This window comes from Mus caroli, unplaced genomic scaffold (assembly GCF_978045245.1).
Source record: "Mus caroli unplaced genomic scaffold, Mus_caroli_1 scaffold_1, whole genome shotgun sequence".
NCBI classification, from domain to species: domain Eukaryota; kingdom Metazoa; phylum Chordata; class Mammalia; order Rodentia; family Muridae; genus Mus; species Mus caroli.
This window is the reverse complement of record NW_028227256.1, coordinates 124397982-124424056: the sequence shown is the minus strand read 5'-3', so window position 1 is coordinate 124424056 and position 26075 is coordinate 124397982. Positions and strand designations below refer to the sequence as shown.

Below are 26075 nucleotides of genomic sequence, written 5' to 3'. Positions count from 1 at the left end.
TGGAAAAGCAGTGAGTGGTTTTGTTTTTTGTTTTTGTTTTGGTTTGGGGTTTGGGACAGGGTTTCTCTGTATAGCCCTGGTTGTCCTGGAACTCACTTTGTAGACCAGGCTGGCCTCGAACTCAGAAATCCACCTGCCTCTGCCTCCCGAGTGATGGGATTAAAAACATGCGCCACCACCGCCCAGCTAGCAGAGAGTGTTTTTGTTTTTGTTTTTTATTAGGTATTTATTTCATTTACATTTCCAATGCTATCCCTAAAGTCCCCCACCTGCTCTCCCACTCACCCACTCTCACTTCTTTGCCCTGGCGTTCCCCTGTACTGAGGCAGATAAAGTTTGCAAGACCAATGGGCCTCTCCACTGATGGTCGACTAGGCCATCTTCTGAAACATATGCAGCTAGAGACATGAGCTCCAGGGGTACTGGTTAGTTCATATTGTTGTTCCACCTATAGGGTTGCAGTTCCCTTTAGCTCCTTGGGTACTTTCTCTAGCTCCTCCATTGGGGGCCCTGTGATCCATCCAATAGCTGACTGTGGGCATTCACTTCTGTGTTTGCTAGGCCCCGGCATAGTTTCACAAGAGACAGCTGTATCTGGGTCCTTTCAACAAAATCTTGCTAGTGTATGCAATGGTGTCAGCATTTGGAGGCTGATTATGGGATGGATCCCCGGATATGCAGTCTCTAGATGGTCCATCTTTTCGTCTCAGCTCCAAACTGTGTCTCTGTAACTCCTTCCATGGGTGTTTTGAGTTTGTTTTGTTTTTTGTTTTCTTTTTGTTTTCGTTTGGTTTTTTGAGACAGGGTTTCTCTGTATAGCCCTGGCTGTCCTGAATTTAACCACTGACTAAACCATCTCTCCAGTCCTCCAAAGGATATCTTAAAGGACCTGTGGAGCAGTTAAATGTAACCACAAACTGGAGAGGAGTTCACCTATGAGATGAAATGCATCTGATAAGATTTGCAAGTTCCTATCTTTTTGTCTGGCCCAGTGATTCTTGACTTTTTGGACCCAGGACTTGGTTATACTCTAAGAAATCACTGATTCCATAATTTACCTTAAAAGGAAGCATCAACTGTATACTCATTTAAATCCTAATCTAGTATCTTAACTGCTTTTCCTCATTACTTCTCTGTCACCTCAACCTTGATGGCAGCAGAATCTTACTCATTACTCTACCACTACCATCTAACTCACACCAAGTACTTAGTAACAGATATAAAACAAAGGATTCAAGAGTGTAACATCAGATCTCAGGAGAACCTGGGATAGCTCTTGTATTTAAAACTGCAGTTTTGGGCTTTCAGATACAGCCAGCACATTGTGCCTTCAATCCATCTTGTTGGAATCCATATAAACGTTGCTATGTAGGTGTTTCAAGTGCAACAGAAATATCTGGGTTTGAGAACTTCACATTTTTTTCTTTATTCAAAAGTTTAAATGAAAATATTTTAATATATGACACCAACTTACCCTGTATGTTTCAACATACTTTAAATACTGCAATTCCTATATGTAGTACTCATAATGGGAAAAAGATCTTACTATCTAAATTCTGTTATCACTTCCCTGAAGCTGAAACCTCTTAACAAATATTGAGATTGAAAGGTCTTTTCAGTATAATAATAAAAACAATGGTCAATTTTACTTTAAAAGAATTTAGGAGCCAGGTGGTGGTAGTGATGCATGCCTTAAATCCAAGCCCTTAGGAGACAGAGGCAGGTGGAGCTCTGTAAGTTCAAAGCCAGCCTGGTATCAACTGATACCACGGACTGGTGACCTACTTTGACTCCCCAGAAAGAGTCAAGGAAGGATAGAACCAATGCATACCTACAAGCGTGTGTGTGTGTGTGTGTGTGTGTGTGTGTGTGTGTACTTTTTAATTAACTAACCATATCTACATAAGCTTCAGATCAAAGTATAGCCCTTCAGTAAACTGAGAAGTATAGTCTCAAAGTATTCTCTTTAGGAAACGTCTAAATTGTAGCTTACGAGCACATTATCAATACAAACTTAGTAAAGTAACTGTAGCTGACAATTACGTAATAAGTTATTAGACCAAGGAGTTTCCGTACTAAATGAACTATTGGTAAGTCCAGTTTCTCTCTGTTCAATTAAAAAATTACGTTTTCCTGGCTAAAGGAAAACTTAGATTTTGAGAAAAGTAAACTCTGAAGAAATTGATGAACTCATACAAAGAAAGTTGTCATATATAGAACTTTATAATTTAAAAAAGTTTCACAGCAAGTCCTGGTAGCACTGGGGAGGTAGAAACAAGTGGATATCTGTGAGTTCAAGGACAGCCTAGTCACCACAGTGATCTATAGGACAGCCAAAGCTACACAGTGGGAACCTGTCTCAAAATCCAAATCAATCAATAAATAAGTTTTGCAAATATCATACATATATCATTTGCTACAAATTCAAACCCAAGTTCTTCCAGATACTATTTGATGTTCATAAGACTTTATACAACTTAAAATTTCAACGTTTTAATGCAAATTTGATGCATTATTTATTTTTAATTATTTTTTATTTAATGCATTATTTGTAGCAAGGGGCATAAAAACAAAGATTTCAAAGTAAATAGCAATCTAGAGATACAAGCGAACAGATCTGACCTTTTCCAGTGGCTTTCCCAGAGAGTGTCCAATCAGTTTCCAGTCATTCAATACTTCTTCAACTTTGGAAATAAACCTAAGAAGGAGGGAAAACTTTCTAAATATATAACCAAACATTTTTCCTAGTACTATTCAATTTCTTTAAAAAAACATTTCCTTACACCCTAACATTTCGATTAGAAAATGTTCAAGAAGTTTAATATGTGAGCCTAACTTAGGGATATAGAATAAAAGTAGAAACAATGTTGTCTAGTTCAAGAATTTTTAAATCTTGATTCATTTAAATCTATTCACCCAATAAAAGCACTCTTTCCACAAAACATAAACTAAGAACAATTCCTCCTTTAATATGATACAATAAATTTAGAAGAGAAGCAAAACTGAGAGATTAACTTAATCCTAATTAAGGATAGTTATACAATTGATCACTTTCTCTGCCCAGCACCAACAGAGTGGCTCACACCCACCTGTAGCTCTAGTTCTAGAGATCCAGGGCCTTCTGGCCTGATGGTACGAGACGCATGTGATGCACACACAGGCATTCAAGCAAAAGCACTTTACACAGATGATAAAAAGAATCTTTAAAAGTTGACTAGCAACTCGCTGAACATCAGCAAATGAAAACTGTCAATCTGCTTATATTAGAAAAATGTGATCCAATCTAGCAGCTGCAATTGCTACCTAAACCATCTAGAAAGTGCTTCCAGAGTAATTAAAATCAACTGTAATCAAAGGCATCAGATTTTTTTCTTCACTGGCATTATGAGTTATGCATTTCTTTTAAAACAGTAATGACATCAAATAATAAATCAGCTTATAATTTAACTGAACCTTCTCATTAACTCCTTAAAATGTCCACTCAGTAGACCGTCCAATGTATACCCACGGAAAATGGTTCTGAAGAACAGTTGAGGAAATAAGAAAAAGTTCCGTGTGTTAAGTGAAAAAAGAAAGCTGCAGAAACAAGCATTGATATAGTTTGATCTAAAAAAGTTACACACACACAATTAAAAGAAAATATGTCAAAATTTAATAGCTATCTTTGTAGAAGGTTTAAATGTATTTTTAACAAGGTATTATTGCTATAATAAAAATAATCTTAAAAATAATTTTCAGAGTAAAAAACAAAAACAAAAACATTTACTTATGTTTGTATGTGAGTGCTCTATTAGACTGTATACCTGCATGATAGAAGGTATCAGATCCTGTTACAGATGGTTGTGAACACTATGTGGGTGCTAGGAATTGAACTCGGGACCTGTGGGAAAGCAGCTAGTGTTCTTACAAACTGAGCCATCTCTCCAGCCCCAAAGAAACATTTTAAAATACTTATGAATTTTAGCACTGACTAGGAGACAATTGTATGCTACAAATATTGAGATTTGGCTAGAAAACTGTAGTAACTTTTTCTTTAACAGTTCTCCATAGCTTAGCTGATGAGTCACTTACTATGCTAAGTTCTTTTGTACATGCTTTTGGAAAAACAGGGTTCTTTCCATTTCACCTTTGTAGCTTTCATGTTAACTTGTAATTACAGACTAGTTACATTATCTGACTCATGTCTATTTCTTCTGCTAGACTATACTTTCAATAAGAGCAGGACCCTTAGCTAGGGGATGGGGAGGGTATATACCTTTAATCCCAGCACTCAGAAGGCAGAGGCAGGTGGAGCTGAGTTTGAGCTCAGCCTGATCTACAAGACAGCCAGGGCTACACAAAGAAACTCTGTCTCAAAAAAAAAAAAAAAAATCAGAGAGAGAGAGAGTCTGCCTTATTTTTTCTTTTTACTATAGGACTAGGGATTGAACACAGGTCAATGAGCCTCATCTGTTTTTACTAGCTACTAAATCCCTAATGTTTTACACTGTGTCCTACACATGGTCATCAAAATTAAGTCTCTACTTAGGAGTCTCAATAGATTATCTGTATGGTATATAGCATACTTGTTAGGTTTCAATAGATTATCTGTATGGTATATAGCATACTTGTTAGGTTTCAATAGATTATCTGTATGGTATATAACATACTTGTTAGGTTTCAATAGATTATCTGTATGGTATATAACATACTTGTTAGGTTTCAATAGATTATCTGTATGGTATATAGCATACTTGTTAGGTTTCAATAGATTATCTGTATGGTATATAACATACTTGTTAGGTTTCAATAGATTATCTGTATGGTATATAGCATACTTGTTAGGTCTCAATAGATTATCTGTATGGTATATAGCATACTTGTTAGGTTTCAATAGATTATCTGTATGGTATATAGCATACTTGTTAGGTTTCAAGAAAGTCCTTTTGCCAGTCTGACATTTAGACAAAAGCCAACATTTCCTAGGGACTTAAAATTGTTCCTACTTGCTACAAGGAACATATTGCTTATGTTCTCCTTATCTCTGGCAACAGGAACATATTGCTCTTCCATTAACCTGTGCTGGTAGTGTCTATTAACATATCAAAGTCTCTGCTAACCTCTTGTCTCTACCACAAGTACCAGTTATAGAGCCTTCCTGGCTGGCATTCCCTGCCCCCTACCCTAACCCTCTCCAGCCCCACCCTGAGCTTTGCGTCCATTCCCCTAGCCTCCTTTTCCTACACAGCCCAGTCAGCTGGCTATGTGCTCTCTCTGCTCTTTCCCTCTGTTCCTACCTCTCATGGCCAGTTCAGTCTGCTGGTCCAGTTTAGACTGACCTCTTCCAGATGACGCTCCCTGCTCGCTCCCTCATATTTACAATAAACCTTCTCAACCATGCCTAGGATCATTCATGTTCCTATTGTCATTCAATTCTGAGAAGAACTTTTCATCCAAATAATAAAAAAAAAATAATAAGGCTTAAGAAACTTTAAAGTCGCATTTATTTCTTGCATTTGATACTCTGATGAAACCCATCACTTTATGATGATAATTCTAGAGAGGCCTACCCATTCCTAGTTATTGTCATCAACCTTAATCAGGTTGATTTGATGCCCAGCACAAAGTACATACATAGGCTCATCACAATTGGATACAAGCACACAACGGTGTGCTTGGTGCTTGCTAAGGCTTTGGCAGCTTAGCGTATGCTATATGTTAGGCCATCATGGCCTAAGGTAGTCTTCAGCATCTCTTGTGAAGCAGTGCTGGCATCCACTACACTTTTAGCATCAATGCTTCCTCAGCCATGGCAGTGAATTATGGGTGAAGCCAAATCTTAAATGTACCTGAGCCCACAGCAGGGAAAGGGCTTATTTTTATTTTTTTTTAAGATTTACTTATTATATATGTAAATACACTGCAGCTGTCTTCAGACGCACCAGAAGAGGGAGTCAGATCTCCTTACGGATGGTTGTGAGCCACCATGTGGTTGTTGGGACTTGAACTCAGGACCTTCAGAAGAGCAGTTGGGTGCTCTTAACCGCTGAGCCATCTCACCAGTCTGGGAAAGGGTTTATTTATCTATTGATTTATTTAATGTGCACTGGTGTTTCCCTTGCATGTATGTCTATATGAGGGTGTTAAATAACCTAAAACTGGAGTTTTAGGCAGTTGTGAGCTGCCATGTGGGTGCTGAGAATTGAATCTGGGTCTTCTGGAAGAGTGTACAGAACTCTTAACCTCTAAGCATCACTCCAGCTCCCCTCAGGAAATTTTAAGCTATTTAACCAGGGGAAATGGCCATTTTTCCATTCCAAACACCAATCATTAATGTCTCCTTACCACTCACCCTCCAAAACCATCATTTTCTAACTACCTTCAAAATATCAACTTTACAGTCAATGTGCCCAAAAGAGCACTCTTGTCTGATACATATCTTTTCTTTTAGGCATGAACCTGAAGTTTCATAATTGAGCCTTTCCCCTCAGACTTACATTAAGCTCATCTACCTAAATCTAGTTCACTCTATCCAACTAATTACAGTTCCACTTTATGAACCAATGTAAACTGCTTACTTCATTTTACCACAATGTAACAACTTAAACCAAACAATCCTTGCACCATAGGATCAAAAGCTCTTGCCACTTTAAGCAGCAGTGCTTTCTAAATATGATCTTCTGACCTGCTGGCATCTGTATTACCTGGGACCATGTTAGAAAAAGCAAATTTGGGGATTGGACCTAAAACCTAATGGGAAACACTGAGAACCGAGACCAGCAGGTTCTGATGCACAGTCAAGTTGGAGAGTTTTTAGTCAAGTGCGCCAACTCTCGACGCCTCTGCCTTTTGAAACTGATCTTACTGTATCATTTTTTAGTTCCCAGTGATAATTCCTCACATCTCACTGTATCATTTTTATTTATTTCCCAGTGATAATTCCTCACATCTCACTGTATCATTTTTATTTAGTTCCCAGTGATAATTCCTCACTTACTTGTCTCGCAATGTCAGTCCCTTCTCATGTTTAACCAAACCCTGAACCATTTTCCCTTTCCTTTCTTGAGGCAGTATCTGTTAGATTGCTCAGGCTGGTCTTAATTCCTTAGCTCATGTGATCCGACTCAGCCTTGGTGCCACCTCACCCAGTTTCCATTTCCCTTCCCAATTTCAAAGCAGGCATTTCCTCTCTTTTCCCTACTTAACTATTAAAAATATCTCCAATAGTTTTGTAGTCCACGTTTTCCCTACTTAACTATTAGTAGCAACCAGCTTACATTTTAACTATTTGTTGGAGTTTTTTAAAGGTACACAGATTTCCCTGATCTTAGGATAGTTCAGGGCACACAGTACTTCCTCATAAAGTCTTGCTAGTTAGTGTGTTAAGTCTTACTGACTCGATGAAGTGTGGGGGTTGGGAACACAAGTCAAACTACTACTATTTCAAAGATCTTTTATATCTTCCTATGCCACCACTGATATGAGAGCCACACATTTGTAAAGCCTACAAGCGCTGCAACGATAACCTCAATAGCTAGCTATCAAGCCAACAAACTAGTTTTCAACAAACTCAGGTGATAAAACATGTTCGCCTGAATGCAGTTGTTCATCTGAATTTGACAAGCTCGGGAAGTCTGGGCACAGGACCAAATTTAAAATGTAACGCTGTGAATCAAAACATTCCAAAGACGTATGTAAGCATACTATTTGTAAGTATGAAGAGAAGGAGTGGAAAGAGGGGAAGGGCGGAAAAGAATAGTGAAATAATAGAATTTTAATCTTTTAATTTCTCGAAGACAGGATAACGATGGTAAGAGGATGACAGATGAACAGTCATCGGAACGCTAAAAGTCTCTTCCAATAAACACAGGAAGAAAACACAGCAGCTGCTTAGCTGACGGCTTTGATGACAACCAAGGCAAACTGACATGAAAGCAGAAGACCCGGGGACGACCTCGGAAATGGTTTTCTGTGCCAGGGAAGTGATCTGGAAGTCAACACAACTTGTTTTAAAGGCGGAGTCTGAAGGTTGGTCTGACCTGTCTGTATGATTGATGCGGAAAAAGCCAAAGCTGCCGTGGCGCGGAAGAAGAGACGAAGCGTGGGCGTCTCCCTCCGAACCAGCGTCACCTGTGTGATACCGCCCGGGGCCAGACAGGACCAAACACACTACTCACCTCTCCCACTCCGAGGCTGTGGTGAAGTCTGTGATCTCAAACACTTCGGACTCGGGCTGCGGGGATAGAGAAGAGCACAGACAGTAAGCCGCGGGCCACTGACGTCGGCGGCAGAACTCTGTGACAGAGGCACCCAGGGCGCAGAACTCACCTCACTGTCCGCCGCCATCTTGCGGAGCGGAGCGTCAGGCCCCGCGCGAAGGCTGTCGGGAAGAAGGGAGCTAGGAGGAGGGCACTGAGTGGCCGTGGGCGGGGCCCCGAAGCGGGCCCGCCTACAAAGGGCCTGCTGGAAGGTGGGAAGACGTTTTTTCCTCCAGACAGAAAGATCTTAGTGTGGCATACGCTCTTCTTCAAGGTGATTTAGTAATATATTTTTTTAAATTCTGTAGGGGCTAGAGAGATAGCTGTGCAGTTAAGACTACCCGCTACACTTTCACAGGACCTAAGTTCGATTTCCAGCACCCACATGGCAGTTCACAACCATTTGTGACTTCAGTCCAAAGGGATCCTGTGCCCTCTTCTGGCCTCGACTGACACCAGCCATGCAAGTGCTGCACAGACAGATTTACATGACAAAACACTCATGCACATGAAATAAAATTAACAAATATTGTTTAAAGAATTAAAAGTAAAAATAATAAGAGTATTTTGTAGACTCAAGAAGAGCTGATGAGCCGGGCGTGGTGGCACACAACTTTAATCCCAGCACTCGGGAGGCAGAGGCAGCCGAATTTCTGAGTTCGAGGCCAGCCTGGTCTACAAAGTGAGTTCCAGGACAGCCAGGGCTACACAGAGAAACCCTGTCTCAGAAAACAAAAACAGAAACAAAAACAAACCCCAAACTGATGAACATTTTGAAATTGTTACATGACATTCATATCCATAGATGTATTGGGCTACATTCATAGATATTTTGGGGCATATGTAGTCCTATATGGCAAAGACCCTAAATATGCATGGTCACAATTGTATTTAAAAACCTCTTTGAGTTTTCATTCAAATGGGTTTTTTTTTAGATTTATTTTAGATTTATTCATTTTATGTATATGATTACACTAGAATGTGTATGAGTATATTTATTTTATGTATATGAGTATACCAGAAAAGGGCATCAGATCCCATTACAGACGGTTGTGAGCCACCTTGTGATTGCTGGCATTTGAACTCAGAACCTTTGGAAGAGCACTCTTAACCACTGAGCCATCTCTCAAGCCCTTGGTTTTGTTCTTGAGATAGGGTTCATAAGCCAGCCTCCAACTCCTTGTGGTGAGAAGAGTGAACTGGAATTCTGGTCCCCTTGCCTCCTTTTGAGTATCCTGACTGCAGTCATGTAGCACCGTCTTGGATTGTATGGTGTGATGGTAAAGACAGAAGCGAGGACCATGCATGCTAGGCAAAAGCTCTACCAACAGAACTACATCCTCAGCTCTTGTTCAAACTTTACAACTCGTAAACACTGACCAAGATCCTTAAACCCACTTTCTCCTTTCCTAACCCCAGGAAAAGAAAATCTATACAACTAAACTTATTGTTTTAAAAATCAGCCAGGCATGGAAGTGAATGCCTTTAATCCCAGCACTCAGGAGACAGAGGCAGGCAGATCTCTGTTAATTCAAGGCCAGCCTGGCCTACAAAGTGAGACCAGGACAGCCAGGGCTCTGTTACACAGAGAAACTCTTGCCTTGAAAAACAAAACAAAAAATAAACAAAACCAAACAACATCATACAAGTTACATATACTCTGAGAAGAACATACTAATTTGATGAGTGCTTCACTTTTTAAACCACTGAAGGACAGGAGTGCTAACTAGCATTGGAATTCTGTTGGGGACTGAAGAGATGGCTCAGCAGTTAAGAGTACTGACTGTTCTTACAGAGGACCTCAACTCTGTTCCCAGCATCCACGTGGCTACATACAACCCTCCACACTTCTAGTTCTAGGGGGCTCAGCACCCTCTTCTGACTTCTGTAGTAAACAGAAATGCACACAGTGCACAAATACACATGCAGACAAAATAATCATATACATACAATTTAAATTAAATAATTTTTTGAGACAGGATCTCTTTATTATGTAGCTCCGGCTTTTGTGGGACTCACTGCGTAGACAAGGCTGGCCTCAAACTCACAGAAACCCACCTGCTTCTGCCTCTAGACTGCTGGGATTAAAAGCATGTGCCACTATGTTTGGAACTTAAGCAGGTCAAGAATCCGCAGGAGCTGATGCAGAAGCCATGGAGGGATGTTACTTACTGGCTTGCTTGAGTTCCAGTCCTGACTTCCTTTGGTGATGAACAGCAAAGTGGAAGTGTAAGTTTTAAAAGAGATTGGATATTTTAAAAGGATTGAAATTTTAACATGCAAGAATTTTCAAAGACCGTGGTACTTTTAAAGTTATTTAGATCTTGGGAATGAATAAGAAAATAAGGATTGGGGACTGGTGAGATGGCTCAGCGGGTAAGAGCACTGACTGTTCTTCCAAAGGTCCTGAGTTCAAATCCTAACAACCACATGGTGGCTCACAACCATCCATAATGAGATCTGAAGCCCTCTTCTGGTGTGTCTAAAGACAGCTACAGTGTACTTACATATAACTAATAAATAAATCTTTGGGACGGAGCGAGCAGGGCCGGAATGCGCAGAGGTCCTGAGTTCAATTCCCAGCAACCACATGATGGCTCACAACCATCTGTACAGCTACAGTGTACTCATATAAAAGAAAAAAAGAAAGTAAGGGTTGAGGCTTAATAGTGATGTGTTTGTGTGTCAAGTTGACAAGGGGTCAATTGTACTGGCTGGTTTTGTGTGTCAACTTGACACAGGCTAGAGTTATCACAGAGAAACGAACTTCAGTTGAGGAAATGCCTCCATGAGATCCAACTGTAAGGCATTTTCTCAATTAGTGATCAAGGGGGAAAGGCCCCTTGTGGGTGGGACCATCTCTATACTGGTAGTCTTGGTTCTATAAGAGAGCAGGCTGAGCAAGCCAGGGGAAGCAAGCCAGTAAAGAACATCCCTCCATGGCCTCTGCATCAGCTCCTGCTTCCTGACCTGCTTAAGTTCCAGTCCTGACTTCTTTGGTGATGAACAGCAGTATGGAAGTATAAGCCGAATAAACTCTTCCCTCCCCAACTTGCTTCTTAGTCATGATGTTTTGTGCAGGAATAAAAACCCTGACTAAGACAACTGTATATAAAACTGAAAGAGAAAGACCAGGATCATCAATTTTAATGGCAGAAACAAAGTAACAATAAATTTTTATAGTTAAGAAAATGAATAAAGCCGAGCATGGTGGCACATGCCTTTAATCCCAGTGCTTGGGAGGCAGAGACAGGTAGATTTTTAAGTTTGAGGCCAGCCTGGTCTACAGAGTGAGTTCCAGGACAGCCAGGGCTACACAGAGAACCCCTGTTTTGAAAAAACAACAACAAAAAATAAATAAATAAAGCAACCCAATGACCAGCCAGAGATGGGTAACGAATTATAATAATAGTCTTTATAATGAATGGCCTACGAAAACTGAGAAACACTACTTACAAACATGGCGTTACTCGTTTCTCTCCTTAATGAGAATTAAAGATGGTTCAGTAACTAAGTCAGAAACTAAAACAATCTCGAAGACTTTGCTCCCTGAAATTAAATTTTAGACAACATATGAGGCTGCTGAATAGGTTGCTAAGGTAAGATTTCTTCCAAGATATTTTTGGCTTCTTGTCATCTCCCTAGAGAAATTTTTAAAATAAGTTATTTGTTACAGCCTAAGTGTGAAGTCAGGATGCTAATGATGTAGAAGCCCATGGGAGACACCCTTTTATTAGATCCTCACCCCCCACTGGCTCCAAAAGCAGCAAAGATTCTGTTTCTCCAGGATGAAGCCCTGCTTCAGTCAGCATCCTGAGGCAACAGCTTTTCCCTTACAAACTGATTTCCTCACTAGTCTAATTCAGTTATTTCAAGGTGTTACCAATAATGGCCACGGGGAGCTATTTTGACGCACAGGCAATTTAAGAGATTAGAAGCTTTGGAAAAATCACCCTCAGCTGGGATCTCGAGGGACCTTGGGGGCACAACAGTCTAATTAGGTCATAAAGAAAAAGAAAACATCGTTTGTGTGGGATGCCACTATTTCATCCATCTGTCTTAATGGTACTGGGCAGGACAAAATAGGAATTCTCCATGATGCTGTCCCAGAGCCTACCATAGATGCTACAACTGGAAGAGGAAGACACTATCTGAACATGAATCTTCAAAGAGAGATTCTCTAGAATGTTGAAACTGCTGGAGAATGTTTTTCTCATTTGTTCCACTGTCAGGACAGTATAGCTGATTCTGTGGAACGGTTCAACGAAGAATAATCCTTTCCCTTTGTGTCCTCAGTCTGAGGACGGAGATAAGAGACAAGTAATGCTGATATGGTTTAGAAAGGACTGTATGGTATTTGTTCAGTTTCTTTTTTTTTTTTTTAATTAGGTATTTTCCTCAATTACATTTCCAATGCTATCCAAAAAGTCCCCAATACACTCCCCCCCCCCCGAGTCCCTCACCCACCCACCCCTACCCCTTGGCCCTGGCATTCCCCTGTACTGGGGCATATAAAGTTGGCAAGTCCAATGGGCCTCTCTTTCCGACTAGGCCATCTTTTGCTACAAATGCAGCTAGAGTCAAGAGCTCTGGGGTACTGGTTAGTTCATAATAATGATCCACCTATGGGGTTGCAGTTCCCTTTAGCTCCTTGGGTACTTTCTCTAGCTCCTCCATTGGGGGCCCTGTGATCCATCCAATAGCTGACTGTGAGCATCCACTTCTGTGTTTGCTAGGCCCCGGCATTGTCTCACAAGAGACAGCTATATCTGGGTCCTTTCAGCAAAATCTTGCTAGTGTATGCAATGGTGTCAGCGTTTGGAAGCTGATTATGGGATGGATCCCTGGATATGGCAGTCTTTAGATGGTCCATCCTTTCTTCACAGCTCCAAACTTTATCTCTGTAACTCTTTCCATGGGTGTTTTGTTCCCAATTCCAAGAAGGGGCACAGTGTCCACACTTTGGTCTTCGTTCTTCTTGAGTTTCATGCGTTTAACAAATTGTATCTTATATCTTGGGTATCCTAAGTTTTTGGGCTAATATCCACTTATCAGTGAGTACATATTGTGTGAGTTCCTTTGTGAATATGTTACCTCACTCAGGATGATGCCCTCCAGATCCATCCATTTGCCTAGGAATTTCATAAATTCATTCCTTTTAATAGCTGAGTAGTACTCCATTGTGTAAATTACCACATTTTCTGTATCCATTCCTCTGTTGAGGGGCATCTGGGTTCTTTCTAGCTTCTGGCTATTATAAATAAGGCTGCTATGAACATAGTGGAGCATGTGTCCTTCTTACCGGTTGGACCATCTTCTGGATATATGCCCAGGAGAGGTATTGCTGGATCCTCTGGTAGTATTATGTCCAATTTTCTGAGGAACTGCCAAACTGATTTCCAGAGTGGTTGTACCAGCTTGCAATCCCACCAACAATGAAGGAGTGTTCCTCTTTCTCCACATCCTCGCCAGCATCTGCTGTCACCTGAATTTTTGATCTTAGCCATTCTGACTGGTGTGAGGTGGAATCTCAGGGTTGTTTTGATTTGCATTTCCCTGATGATTAAGGATGTTGAACATTTTTTCAGGTGCTTCTCTGCCATTCGGTATTCCTCAGGTGAGAATTCTTTGTTCAGTTCTGAGCCCCAATTTTTAACGGGGTTATTTGATTTTCTGGAGTCCACCTTCTTGAGTTCCTTATATATATTGGATATTAGTCCCCTATCTGATTTAGGATAGGTAAAGATCCTTTCCCAATCTGTTGGTGGTCTTTTTGTCTTATTGACGGTGTCTTTTGCCTTGCAGAAGCTTTGCAACTTTATGAGGTCCCAATTTGTTCAGTCTCTTAAAGCTCTTTTTAAAACTGGTGCTAGAAAAATATTAGAGTGATTTTCAGAACACACACAAGGTATCTTACACTCTAAAAATGAAGCCCACTTTTTGTTATTTTTTATGCATATGTGTTCAAGGATGTGTGTGAGTGTGTAGAAGGGTGTGTGGGCATGTAATTCATAGGATAACCTCAGTGTTGGAGTCCAGGAGTTGCCCCATCAACCACACAAACACCAATCTCAGTTAAACAGGGATGGTTTATTGAACACACAATCCACCTGTGGGCTGATCGACCACAGCAACAGCTCAAAACTGGGCACTGGATGTTTCTCAGAGCCAGCTTATAAAGGCTAAAACGATGAAACTCAAGAAGAACGAAGACCAAAGTATGGACACTTTGCCCCTTCTTAGAATTGGGAACAAAGCACCCATGGAAGGAGTTACAGAGACAAAGTTTGGAGCTGAGACGAAAGGATGGACCATCTAGAGACTGCCATACCCGGGGATCAATCCCATAATCAGCCTCCAAATGCTGACACCATTGCATACACTAGCAAGATTTTGCTGAAAGGACCCAGATATAGCTGTCTCTTGTGAAGCTATGCCGGGGCCTAGCAAACACAGATGCTCACAATCAGCTATTGGATGGATCACAGGGCCCCCAATGGAGGAGCTAGAGAAAGTACCCAAGGAGCTAAAGGGGTCTGCAACCCTATAGGTGGAACAACAATAGGAACTAACCAATACCCCCGCCCCCCCGGAGCTCGGGTCTCTAGCTGCATATGCATCAGAAGATGGCCTAGTCAGCCATCTTTGGAAAGAGAGGCCCATTGGTCTTGCAAACTTTACATGCCTCAGTACAGGGGAATACCAGGGCCAAGAAGTGGGAGTGGGTGGGTAGGGGAGTGGGGGGGAAGGTATGAGGGACATTTGGGATAGCATTGGAAATGTAAATGAAGAAAATACCTAATAAAAAATTCAATAGGATACCAAAAGGCAAAAAAATTTTTTTAATTTAAAAAAATAAAGGCTAAAACCACAAAAACCACAATGAGCTCATACATAGGTGATGGAAGTGCTGCCCAGTGATCAGCCCTGACTCAAGCCATTTTAGACTTAACAGTTCATATTGACTTGTAATTTAATGAGTTCAACATGAAGCTTATAGTTGTGGAATTTCCTAAGATTAACAAACCTCATAACATATAGAACATAACATAGTATACAGCCAGCATGATCTTGTTCTGAGTCAGGTTACTACAGCAATAATGTAAAATAACTGGTGGGCATGGAACAAAATGGCTACAGCTATGCTGGTGTTGGGGGTGGAGCTTCAACACTCAGGTGTTATTCCTCAGAAATGCTGTCCACTTTTTCTTGAAGCAAGGTCTCTCATTGATTGGCCCAGAGCTAACCAACTAGCTTAGATTGGCGTGGGTGGATGACGTTTCCACCAGAAGATGTGGGTTAATAAATGAAAATCTCGGTGCCAAGTAGGTAGTTCTCTATGAGTCATTGGTCAGGAAGACACCAGACTCCCCACAAAACAACACAAGCTATTACCATTGCTCTCTGTGGCCAATCATAGATAGATGGTAAGACACTACCACAACAAAGTGTGTTGCCAAAGACACAACACTTTGGTTGCATGACATAGAGAAATTGAGCTGGAGCTGACCTGAAGACTCCCTCCTTGCTGGCTGGCTTTCATAGTGCCAGAAAGGGTCTTCCCCAGCACTAGATCTTGCGCGCTGACCTGCTGGTAAGATGTGCCCATAGGTTAAGTAGTGACATGAAGGTTTTGGGGGATAACCTTTCTGATTGGATCGAAAACCTGCTTCAAAAGAGGGAACTTGTACCTGGTACTGGAAATCTAGGTGAGACTGGCTCCTCCTAGCTCTGCCTCTCCAGCACTGGGATTTCAAGTGTACTCTACCATGTCCAACTTTTTCTAAGGCTTCTGAACCAGGTGAACTTACTTGCCCAAGTTTACGGGTTTCCTTTAAAATTATTTTCATAGATCTCAGTGTGGTATTGTACAACTTTAAACCCAGCATTGGGGAAGCATAGACAGGTGGATCTCTGTAAGTTCAAGAGTGCCCTGGGTCTACACATCAAGTTTCAAGCCAACCAGGGCTATACAGGGCTATACTTGGTCATAAAAACAAAATTATTTTTAGTTGTGTGTGTGTGTGTGTGTGTGTGTTCACACGTGTGTGCGCATTTGTACTTCTTTGGAGGTCAGGGGACAATTTTGTGAGATTAGTTCTCCCCTTTCTCTCTTGTGTGGGTTCTGGGGATTGGACGCCAGACTCACATGCCAAGTGCCTTTACACACTGGCCCATCTTGCTGGGCCCATTTTCATTGATCTTAAGCTCAGAATGTGGGAAGCAGGATAATAAACTGAAAATAAGTCCTGGCTACAAAGCAGAGCCCTGATGCTGAGCGCTCTGTTGAACATGGGTGAATGTAAACATAGTTACAACTACTCTATCTTATATACTAAATCTGTTTCTTTCTTTATACTTTTTGTTTGTTTTATTTATTTGAGACAGAGTTTCTCTGTGTAACAGTCTTAGCCATACTGCAACTCTGTAGACCAGGCTGGCCTCCAACTCACAGAAATCTACCTGCCTCTGCCTCTGAGAGCTGGAATTAAAGGCATGTACCACCAAGCCTGTCTGTTTCTTTGTACTTTTCGGGATAGAGTCTCAAGTAACCCAGGCTGGCCTTGAGCTCCATACATAGCCAGGAATTATTTAAACTCATAATCCTCTAACCTCCTCTTCCCCAAATGCTAGATTACACGCATGTGCTACCAACCCAGTTGACTCATTGCTGGAGAAAGAATGCAGGATTTTGCACACATTTGGAAATTCTTGTGCTGAGTCACATCCCCAGTACTTTATGTTTAGGGTTTATTTCATTTGCCTGTCTATCTTGTTCTCTTTCTTTCATCTTCTTTCCAAACAGAACAGAAGAGGATTAGGACAAAGCTCCAGGGAACTTCATGTTCCCTAGAAGTAACAGACAGGTGCAGGAGAGATGGCTCAGCTATTAATAGCACTTGATTGCTCTTCCAGAGGTTCTGAGTTCAATTCCTAGCAACCATCTATAATGGATTTGATTCCTTTTGACAGCTATGGTGTACTTAGATATAATAATAAGTAAATCTTTAGGCCAGAGTGAGTGGGGCCGACAAGAACGAGCAGAGGTCCTGAATTCATTTTATTTTATTTTATTTTTAAGGATTTATTTATTTATTATATGTAAGTACACTGTAGCTGTTTTCAGACGCACCAGAAGAGGGCATCAGATCTCATTACGGATGGTTGTGAGTCACCATGTGGTTGCTGGAATTTGAACTCAGGACCTTTGGAAGAGTAGTCAGTGCTCTTAACTGCTGAGCCGTCTCTCTAGCCTGAATAAATATTTTTTTAAGCAACAAACTTAGGCTGGGGAGATGGCTCAGTTGGTAAAGGGCTTGCCATGCAAACATGCAGCCTGGAGTTCAATCCCCAGAGCCTATGTAAAGAAGACAAGCATGCAGGCATGCATCTGTATTCCCAGGGTGTGAGAGGCTGAGACAGGTGGCTGGCTACCCGGGGCTTGCTGACTAGCCAGTCTAGCCTATTCCACAAGTTCTAGGTTAGTGAGAGATTCCATCTCAAAAAACAAAAAAGGCTGAGTAGCATCTGAGGCTGGCCTCTGGCCCCATGTGTACATGCACACACACATTCATGCATATATATAAAACTAAAAATGCATGCACAGCCACATGCATACATGCAGACACACATGTACACACTCGTGATTGCACACACACACACACAGACCAATAGGCTCCTTCATGGTCTTTCTGTTAAAAATAAACACATAAAACGGACAATGATGGTGCATGCCTTTAATCCCAGCACTTGGGAGAGAGAGGCAGGCAGATTTCTGACTTCAAGGCCAGCCTGGTCTACAGAGTGAGTTCCAGGACAGCCAGGGCTATACAGAGAAACCTTGTCTCAAAAAAAAAAAAAAAAAAACAATAAATAAACACAGAAATAAATAAACAAACCTGCTTTTCCTCACAACTATGCTGCAAGAGCAACGAGGTCATGCCTAACAAGCCGATGATGCAGCTCCACCCACAGTAGAGCTGCCTCAGCAGAAAAGCTTCTTAAAATGGAAAAACTCCATTGGTCCTTTTCCTGCCGAATAGATTGGGGTTGCCCAAGCATTCCAAAGCTATCCACAAGGTTCCCTCACAACTAACACTGGATTCAAAGTTATCATTGTCCTCCTTTCGAGCCCGTCCTTACAGCATCTCATTAGGCATTAATGTCTCCTGTAATGATTGCTCCTCTCTACATAGCCAAAATGCAACAAAACCACAGCTTCTGCTAAGAACCTGGGTTTTCCTTCAGCAAGGCAAGTGCTCGTGCGCGAACTTTCACTGCTTTCAAGTTCTCGGGCATACAAGCAGTACTAGAAACATCCGCCCAAAACATTCTCTATGTAAAACACAATAGAGGAAATAAAATAATTAAAGCACAGCCGCTGTCCCCCAGAAAGTAGACTGACTAACAACATATAAGGCTCACATTGTTGCTCTGTGGTAGAAGGCTTGCCCGCCATTTACAGGTACTGGGTTTGATCCTCCATACAAAACTAGAAAGGAAGAAATGAAGAAGGATGGAGAGGGGAAGGGAGGGTGGGAGGAGGAGAAGGAAGGAAGGAGTAGAAGAAACAAAGAAGGAAGGAGGGAGGAAAGAGAGGGGAGGGAAGAGGAGGGGAAGGGGAGGGAAGAGTCGCAGAATTCTAAACTAAAGATAGCTGTATTATCATACCAGAAATACAAAATGACACAAGAATAGAGTGTATTAGAGGAATATGTTAGAGAAGTTGATTTGGTGTCTTTGGGTTTCTATTGCTGTGATAAAGCACCATGACGGAAAGTTACTTAGGAAGAAAGAATTTATTTCATCTTATGATTAGCAGGTCCCACACTCCATCACTGAGGGAAGTCAGGGCAGGAATCAAGGCAGGAACCCAGAGGCAGGAGCTGAGTGAGGCCATGGAAAACTGCTGTTTATTAGTGTGTTCCTCATGGCTAGCTCAGCCCGCTTTCTTATAGCACTCAGCCTATGGTGAACTGCATTCTCTCACATCAACTGTCAATCAAGAAAATGCACCACAGGCTTGCCCATAGGCCAGTCTGGCAGGGGCATTTTCTCAATTGAGGTTCCCTCTTCCAATATGACTCTAGCTGTGTCAAGTTTCAAAAAAAAACTAGCCGGTGCATGAGGCTTAGAAGACACCCAGTGAGGGCAAGCTTTCAAACCTTTTGGCCACCAGAAGGAAGTCTTGACCACTGTCTAGTATCATGTCCTGCCCCCTCTCAACCCCACGTGTGAGTGTGTGTGCACAAAAGATCCTATTATCAAGTCACAATCAGATCTTACCTAGTATCGTTTTACTAATCAGGCCAGTGAGAAAATTTAGCCGTTAGAAGTACTTGCACCAAAGCCTAAAACTCGGGCCTTTCTCCAGATTCCTAGAACAACACACATGGTAGAAGAGGACTAACTTCTACAAGTTGTCCTCTTACCTACCTACATACACACACACACACACACACACACACCAGTGATACTGAGTGAATGAATGAGAGCCCTGCTTCTCTTCCGGTACATATTCAGTTACATATCAAGTTTGAGACCTACCTGAACTAGGTTAGAGTAGAGAGAGAGAGAGAGAGAGAGAGAGAGAGAGAAGAAGAAGAAGAAGAAGAAGAAGAAGAAGAAGAAGAAGAAGAAGAAGAGAGAAGAGAGAAGAGAGAGAGAGAGAGAGAGAGAGAGAGAGAGAGAGAGAGAGAGAAAGAGAAAGAGAAGAGAGAGAGAGAGAGAGACTTGATCTCACATTCTCTTAAGGTACACTTTTGGTTAATTTCATTCCATCATGAGCCCAATGTCATACGTATACATGTGACTCAACTTTTTAATGTCTCACTTAAATAGTGCCTATTAAATCAGGCTGTCCTCAAACTCACATCAATCCATCTGCCTCTACCTCCCTGCTGGGATTAATGGTGTGCACCACCACTACTACCTGGCTTAATTCAACTTCTAAAATGTCACTTTAGAACTGACGCCATTGCCCGTCATGATGAAGAATTTCTTGTAGCCTATTTTGTAGTATAGTTCTGTTGATGGCAAGTCCTTGCTGGTTTTGTTTATGTAAAAGTGCTTCCCAGGCTGGGGATGCAGCTCACTTGGCAGAGTGTTTGCCCAGCATGCACGAATGTTTGGTTTTAAGTCCAAGAACCCCATAATGGTAAAGAATGAATGGCCCACAACTGTAATCAAAACACTCGGAAGGTAGTCAGGAGGATTCAACATTTAAGACCATTCTAGGCTACCTAGCAAAATAGAGGCTAGCCAAGGCCTTGTATTTTCATTTGTAAAGAAAGCCTGGCAACTCACTTTTTTTTTTTTTTTTTTTAGTGATTTTTATGGCTTTACAGTCATTTGGCTCTTCTTTTTTTGTTTTTGTTTTTGTTTTTTAAATTTATTTATTTCATGTATATGAGTACACTGTTGTTGTCTTCAGACACACCAGAAGAGGGCATCAGATCTCATTACAGATGATTGTGAGCCACCATGTGGTTGCTGGGAATTGAACTCAGGACCTCTAGAAGTGCTCTTAACCACTGAGCCATCTCTCCAGCCTAATGCTGTCTTTCTTGAATGGTTGTTTTGATAGAAGAGAATCTAAGAGAATCACAAAACAAATACAACAAAAGCTATTGTAATTGATAAAAGTAGATTTAGGGCAGTCAATAACACAACAAGAATTGCTAAAAATTGGCTGGAAGTCTGTACAGCACAGAGCAAACCCTATATAATTACATTTAGAAAGATTAGTATGAATGGAAGGGATCAAAATCCCCACAACAAAAATAAAGCTTTGGTTTTTATAAGTATTTATTTTTTGTATGTGTATGTGTGCAAGTGTCTGCTAAAGCTAGAAGAAGGTGTCAGATCCACTTAAATTGTGAACCACCTACCCAGGGAGTTGGGAACTGAACGTGGGTCCTCTGTAAGAATAACAAGCATTCTTAACAAGCCATTTCTCCAGTCCTGAGCTTCGTGTTCTCAAATGTATCTGAAGAGTTTCTTGCTACCTTATTTTATTGAAAATATATACTATCACATTTTTAAAGAGACTCCGCACACCATCAGTAGATAACGGGAAAGACCAGCAGCTCCAGATGCCAGCTAGCCTTGGGTGCAGGCATGGGCCTTATGAGTATGTTTCTGTTTTTATGTATGTTTTTAGGGTCTCTCGCAATGCTGGGTTAGTTGTAGGCTGTGAGTCTGACAACAATGCATTCAATTTGCTGAAGCTTTTGTGTTAGAATACTACAAGCCTCTCTAGGCATGAAATGTAGCACCCAAGAGCTGAGGCAGGTGGCTCTCTGTGAGTTTGAGGGCAGCCTGGTCTACATAATGAGTTCCAGGACAGCCAGAACTACAAAGTGCTATCCTGTCTCAAATAATGACGAAAAGAAGAAGAGAAAGAGGAAGAGGAAGAGGGGGAGGAGGGAGGAGGGAGGGACGGAGGAGAGAGGGGAGGAGGAGGGAGGAGAGGAGGAGGGGGTAGGGGAGGAGGAGGAGAGGAGAGGAGAGGAGGAGGGGGTAGGGGAGGAGGAGAAGAGGAAAGGAGGAGGGGGTAGGGGAGGAGGAGAAGAGGAGAGGAGGAGGGGGTAGGGGAGGAGAGGAGAGGAGAAGGGGAGGAGGAGGAGAGGAGAGGAGGAGGGGAGGAGGAGGAGAGGGGAGGAGGAGGGAAGGAGAGAGGGGGAGGAAGAAGAAATGTGTTCTAGTGAAAGGATTTCTCAAATGTGGGTCAATGAGTACCACTAGTCCAGAAGCAATCTATTGGATTGGATTCTTATTACCAACGTCATCAGGTTAAGATGCCTAAGTCTTGGTAGCCCCTAACAAGTCAGGCTGGACCACTTGTCTTCAATAGGCCATTTAAACAGACAAGAAACAAGGAAAAGGGGCTGGAGGGATGGCTCAGCGGTTAAGAGCACTGACTGCTCTTCCAGAGGTCCTGAGTTCAATTCCCAGCAACCACATGGTGGCTCACAACCATCTGTAATTGGATCCTATTTCCTCTTCTGGCGTGTCAGAAGACAGCTATAGTGTACTCATAATAAATAAATAAATCTAAAAAAAGAAGAAGAAGAAAAAAGAAACAAGGAAAAGCAGAGAAAGGAGATTTATTTAATGTAGCCACATTGGGAAAAGTAACAGAGGTCTAATGACCCCCACCCTAATCCACCATTGAGGTCCTGATGTGAAGTTTAGGTTTTTTTTTTTTTTTTTAAAGATTTATTTATTTATTATTATATGTAAGTACACTGTAGCTGTCTTCAGACATTCCAGAAGAGGGCACCAGATCTCGTTGCGGATGGTTGTGAGCCACCATGTGGTTGCTGGGATTTGAACTCTGGACCTTCGGAAGAGCAATCGGGTGCTCTTACCCACTGAGCCATCTCACCAGCCCCGAAGTTTAGGTTTTAATAAAGGGCAAAAGGTATATATAACTAAACAGTCCGGGCCAAGATGTGAACCTGCCCAGTACTGAGCCATTGTTGTCTGGGCCCCCATCTCTTCTGCAAAGTGGTCAGACAAGTTGTATGAAATCCCTTCCTGAGAGACAAGTTCCTCCACTGGCTGGCCCTAGGCTCCAGCCTTCCCCTTTCCCAGCAGGGGACTTCCAATTTCTTGGGGTCCAGTGCTTCAATAGTCTGAGAGTCAAAGGAAGGTGTCCCAGTGTCTCTTTAAAATGTCTTCACTCCTGCCTGTATGGTTTATACTATCCCTCTGACCTAACTTGGATTCGATTCAGCACATAGCAGGGACTACAGAGGCACGGCTCTTCTGAAGATCATCTCATTAAGTTAGTGATAAAGGCAATGGGCCATCCATGGATGTGCGTAGGGGCCCAGTGTTTTTAACCACCCCAACAGCAGCTTAGAAGCATGCACGATGCTTGTTTTCCTTCTTCCTTAAGACTGTCCTGCTTATAATTCTCCAAGCTAAACACACTGCGTCTGGTTGCCCGGGTGACAGCCTGCGTCAACTAAGCAAGTCTCCTTGCACTGAGCCAAAGGGTTTGTGCACCCAGAACCAGTTTTAAATACTTATTTTTAAAATAAAGTGTTTGAACTGTGCAACACTGGAACGAAACCAAACAAAAGGTTCTGAATCTATGCTGCTTTTACATGGGAACGGAGTTGAAGAGAGCGGTGATAGCTGGTCCGGAAATCAGAGCCATGAAGTAGGATGATTTGGGCTGCTCCTCGGCCGGGTGCTCCTTCAACTGGGTCCCAGCTCCCTCAGTAAAACTGACTCTAGGTAAGCTGTTTTCACCCTGTTTTAGATAATACCGCATGTTGCAACTTTTTGTTTTCCTCGGGAAGAATGTCCCCGGGGATGAGGGTGGGGTAAACTGAAAGAAAGAAGAAACTGTGTCCTAAGCTTAAGTAATTCTATCCTTAGAGTTGTAATAAGCTAGTTTTGATTTTTCAAATAATCCCTTCCAAAACTTAACAGCAATGCCTTCAGACCATAGAGAAAACTAGTGCTGACAAGAAAGGTATATTAATAAGAGATACTCTCTCCCACTGAGCTCTGTGCAGAGATTATCTTGTACTTTAATCACCTAAGTATTTGTAAATTCTGTCTAACTGCTCAATATTGTATACCTGTATTTTGGGGCACGTTTCATTAACTTGCTATCAAGTTTCAGTTGCTTGAACTCTTTTCTGTATAATATTCCAAACCAAATGTAGACTGTAGCAAACAGTTTTATTGATAAGATGCCCAGGCTCTCATAAGCAACCTAACAGAAATCACTGGGCCACAAAACAACGTCAACAAAGGCATGAAATCAAAAGGGGACCAGGGGCTGGTGAGATGGCTCAGTGGTTAAGAGCACTGACTGCTCTTCTGAAGGTCCTAACTTCAATTCCTAGCAACCACATGATGGCTCATAACCATCTGTACAGCTACAGTATACTCATATACATAAAATAAATAAATACATCTTAAAAAAACAAAACAAAACAGAAGGAGACTAGTAGGAGCCAGCAGGGAGCAGCTGGGAAGAGGAAGGGACCAGCGGGCATGGGAGGGAGGCAAGAAGTGACAATGACATCATGAAGCCCTGTGTTGTGTCTGATTAGTAACACAAGTGTTGACTTTACAAGTAGATAATATAATTAAGAGCAAAGATGACTGCCACACACACAAGATAAACCTTCTGCTTTAGCCATTTAGAACAAAACACTATTGTTTAAAAATGATTGCTCAAACAAACAAACAAACAAACAAACAAACCTTCTCAATGGAAAGTTGAGAGAAGTTTTCTCCATGCAAAACTTAAATCTGAAATGTTCAGGCTGGAAGCCAGAGGAGCAAATGGCGCTCAGCCCTAAGAGGCAGTGTGAATCAGTCCATGTTACTCGGGTGACTGATGTGTGGACTCTACAGGGTGTCCTTGATTCTCCATTGTCTTTCTCTAGGCATCCTTCAGTGTGACATAGATCACCAAATAATGATCACATTGCCAATCTTCTGGTGTCTGGATAATTTTGAGATTGCTATTAGGCTAAATTCACATTTTTTTAAAATTTATTTTTGTCTTTTTTTTTTTTTTTTTTTTTTTGATTTTTCGAGACAGGGTTTCTCTGTATAGCCCTGGCTGTCCTGGAACTCACTTTGCAGACCAGGCTGGCCTCGAACTCAGAAATCCGCCTGCCTCTGCCTCCCGAGTGCTGGGATTAAAGGCATGTGCCACCATGCCCGGCCTAAAATTTATTTTTATAGTAGCGAATAGATACTTCCTGTGAAATGCTCTCTTAAAGATTATATAAGATCAAGCCGGGCGGTGGTGGCGCATGCCTTTAATCCCAGCACTCGGAAGGCAGCGGCAGGCGGATTTCTGAGTTCGAGGCCAGCCTGGTCTACAAAGTGAGTGCCAGGACAGCCAGGGCTACACAGAGAAACCCTGTCTCGAAAAACCAAAAAAAAAAAAAAAAAAAAAAAAAAAAAGGTTATACAAGATGCTGTATCAGCACCCAAGAGCCTGAGGCAGGAGGAGGGAGAGTTTAAAGCCCACCTGGGACCTAGGCCAGCCTGAACTGCAAAGCCAAACTCTATCTGAGAAACAAACACACAGACAAAAAGGTGACATGAACAAGTTAAAGCACAGACTCTAAACATTCATTGCTAGGTGACAACCTTGGAGAAAAAAAAAAATCACTGGATATCTGAGATTTTATTTCTCCTTTACGAATAATCTAACGATAGAAGTACATTTTTTTTTTTTTTTGGCCTGGTTGTTATTTGAATACATGGTTTTTAGCTTTCTTGAAGGACAAGCTGTAATTATCCTCTGGTGTTTAAGAAAACATTTCTTGGCCTTGAAGTGATATTGCATTTTGAGAAACAACCTACAAAAATAAATCTAAGTATTGAAACAATTCGCTAGGAAGCGCATGTGTGTTGGTTTGAAATTTTTCTGTGACTCAATTTTGAACATATTGTCTGCTCTTGCCACCTTTAGTGATGTCTCAAGTGTTACACTTATTAAATGCTTATGATTAGTGTGAGGAAATGGATAAGGGACCATGGTCAGCCAACGCTTTTGTAGTTGTGGCTGGCACTGTTGATGGCACTGCTTGCTGAGGTCCCTCTGGAGAACGTCTGGCACATTTTAGTGAAACTGAATATCTCTGACACGTTAGTGCAGGCGGACATTTGGGATATGCATAGCAAGGCTCCGGTAGGGATATTATCACAGTCTTGTTTGTGGAACATTGGAGGCAACTTGGATCACTGAGAGAAGAAATAATGTCGTACGATAGATGTGTAACAAATAACTGGAGGTCACACATAAGTACATGGATGTGATCAACTGCAAAGTGTTAAAAAATAAGTAGC

At 41.7% G+C, this 26075-nt stretch overlaps 2 protein-coding genes across 4 annotated transcripts in view; one reads left to right on the top strand and one right to left on the bottom strand.

Moving 5' to 3' along the window:
* Positions 1-8356, bottom strand: part of Rab3gap1 (RAB3 GTPase activating protein catalytic subunit 1) — a 64101-nt gene extending 55745 nt beyond the window's left edge. For all 3 annotated transcript variants that reach the window (XR_015047691.1, XM_029475870.1, XM_021162889.2), the window contains exons 1-3: positions 8308-8356; positions 8157-8212; positions 2623-2698 (exon numbers count right to left, since the gene is read on the bottom strand). Coding sequence is in view for 2 of the 3 variants with exons in the window: in XM_029475870.1 (XP_029331730.1) it covers positions 2623-2698; positions 8157-8212; positions 8308-8325 (150 nt within the window). In the remaining variant the exon portion in view is untranslated. The remainder of the gene's footprint in view (positions 1-2622; positions 2699-8156; positions 8213-8307) is intronic.
* A 14840-nt stretch (positions 8357-23196) lies between these two features.
* The window catches only part of Map3k19 (mitogen-activated protein kinase kinase kinase 19), a 40508-nt gene continuing 37629 nt past the window's right edge, over positions 23197-26075 (top strand). The window contains exon 1 of the mRNA XM_085840754.1: positions 23197-23486. The gene's annotated coding sequence lies outside the window, so the exon portion shown is untranslated. The remainder of the gene's footprint in view (positions 23487-26075) is intronic.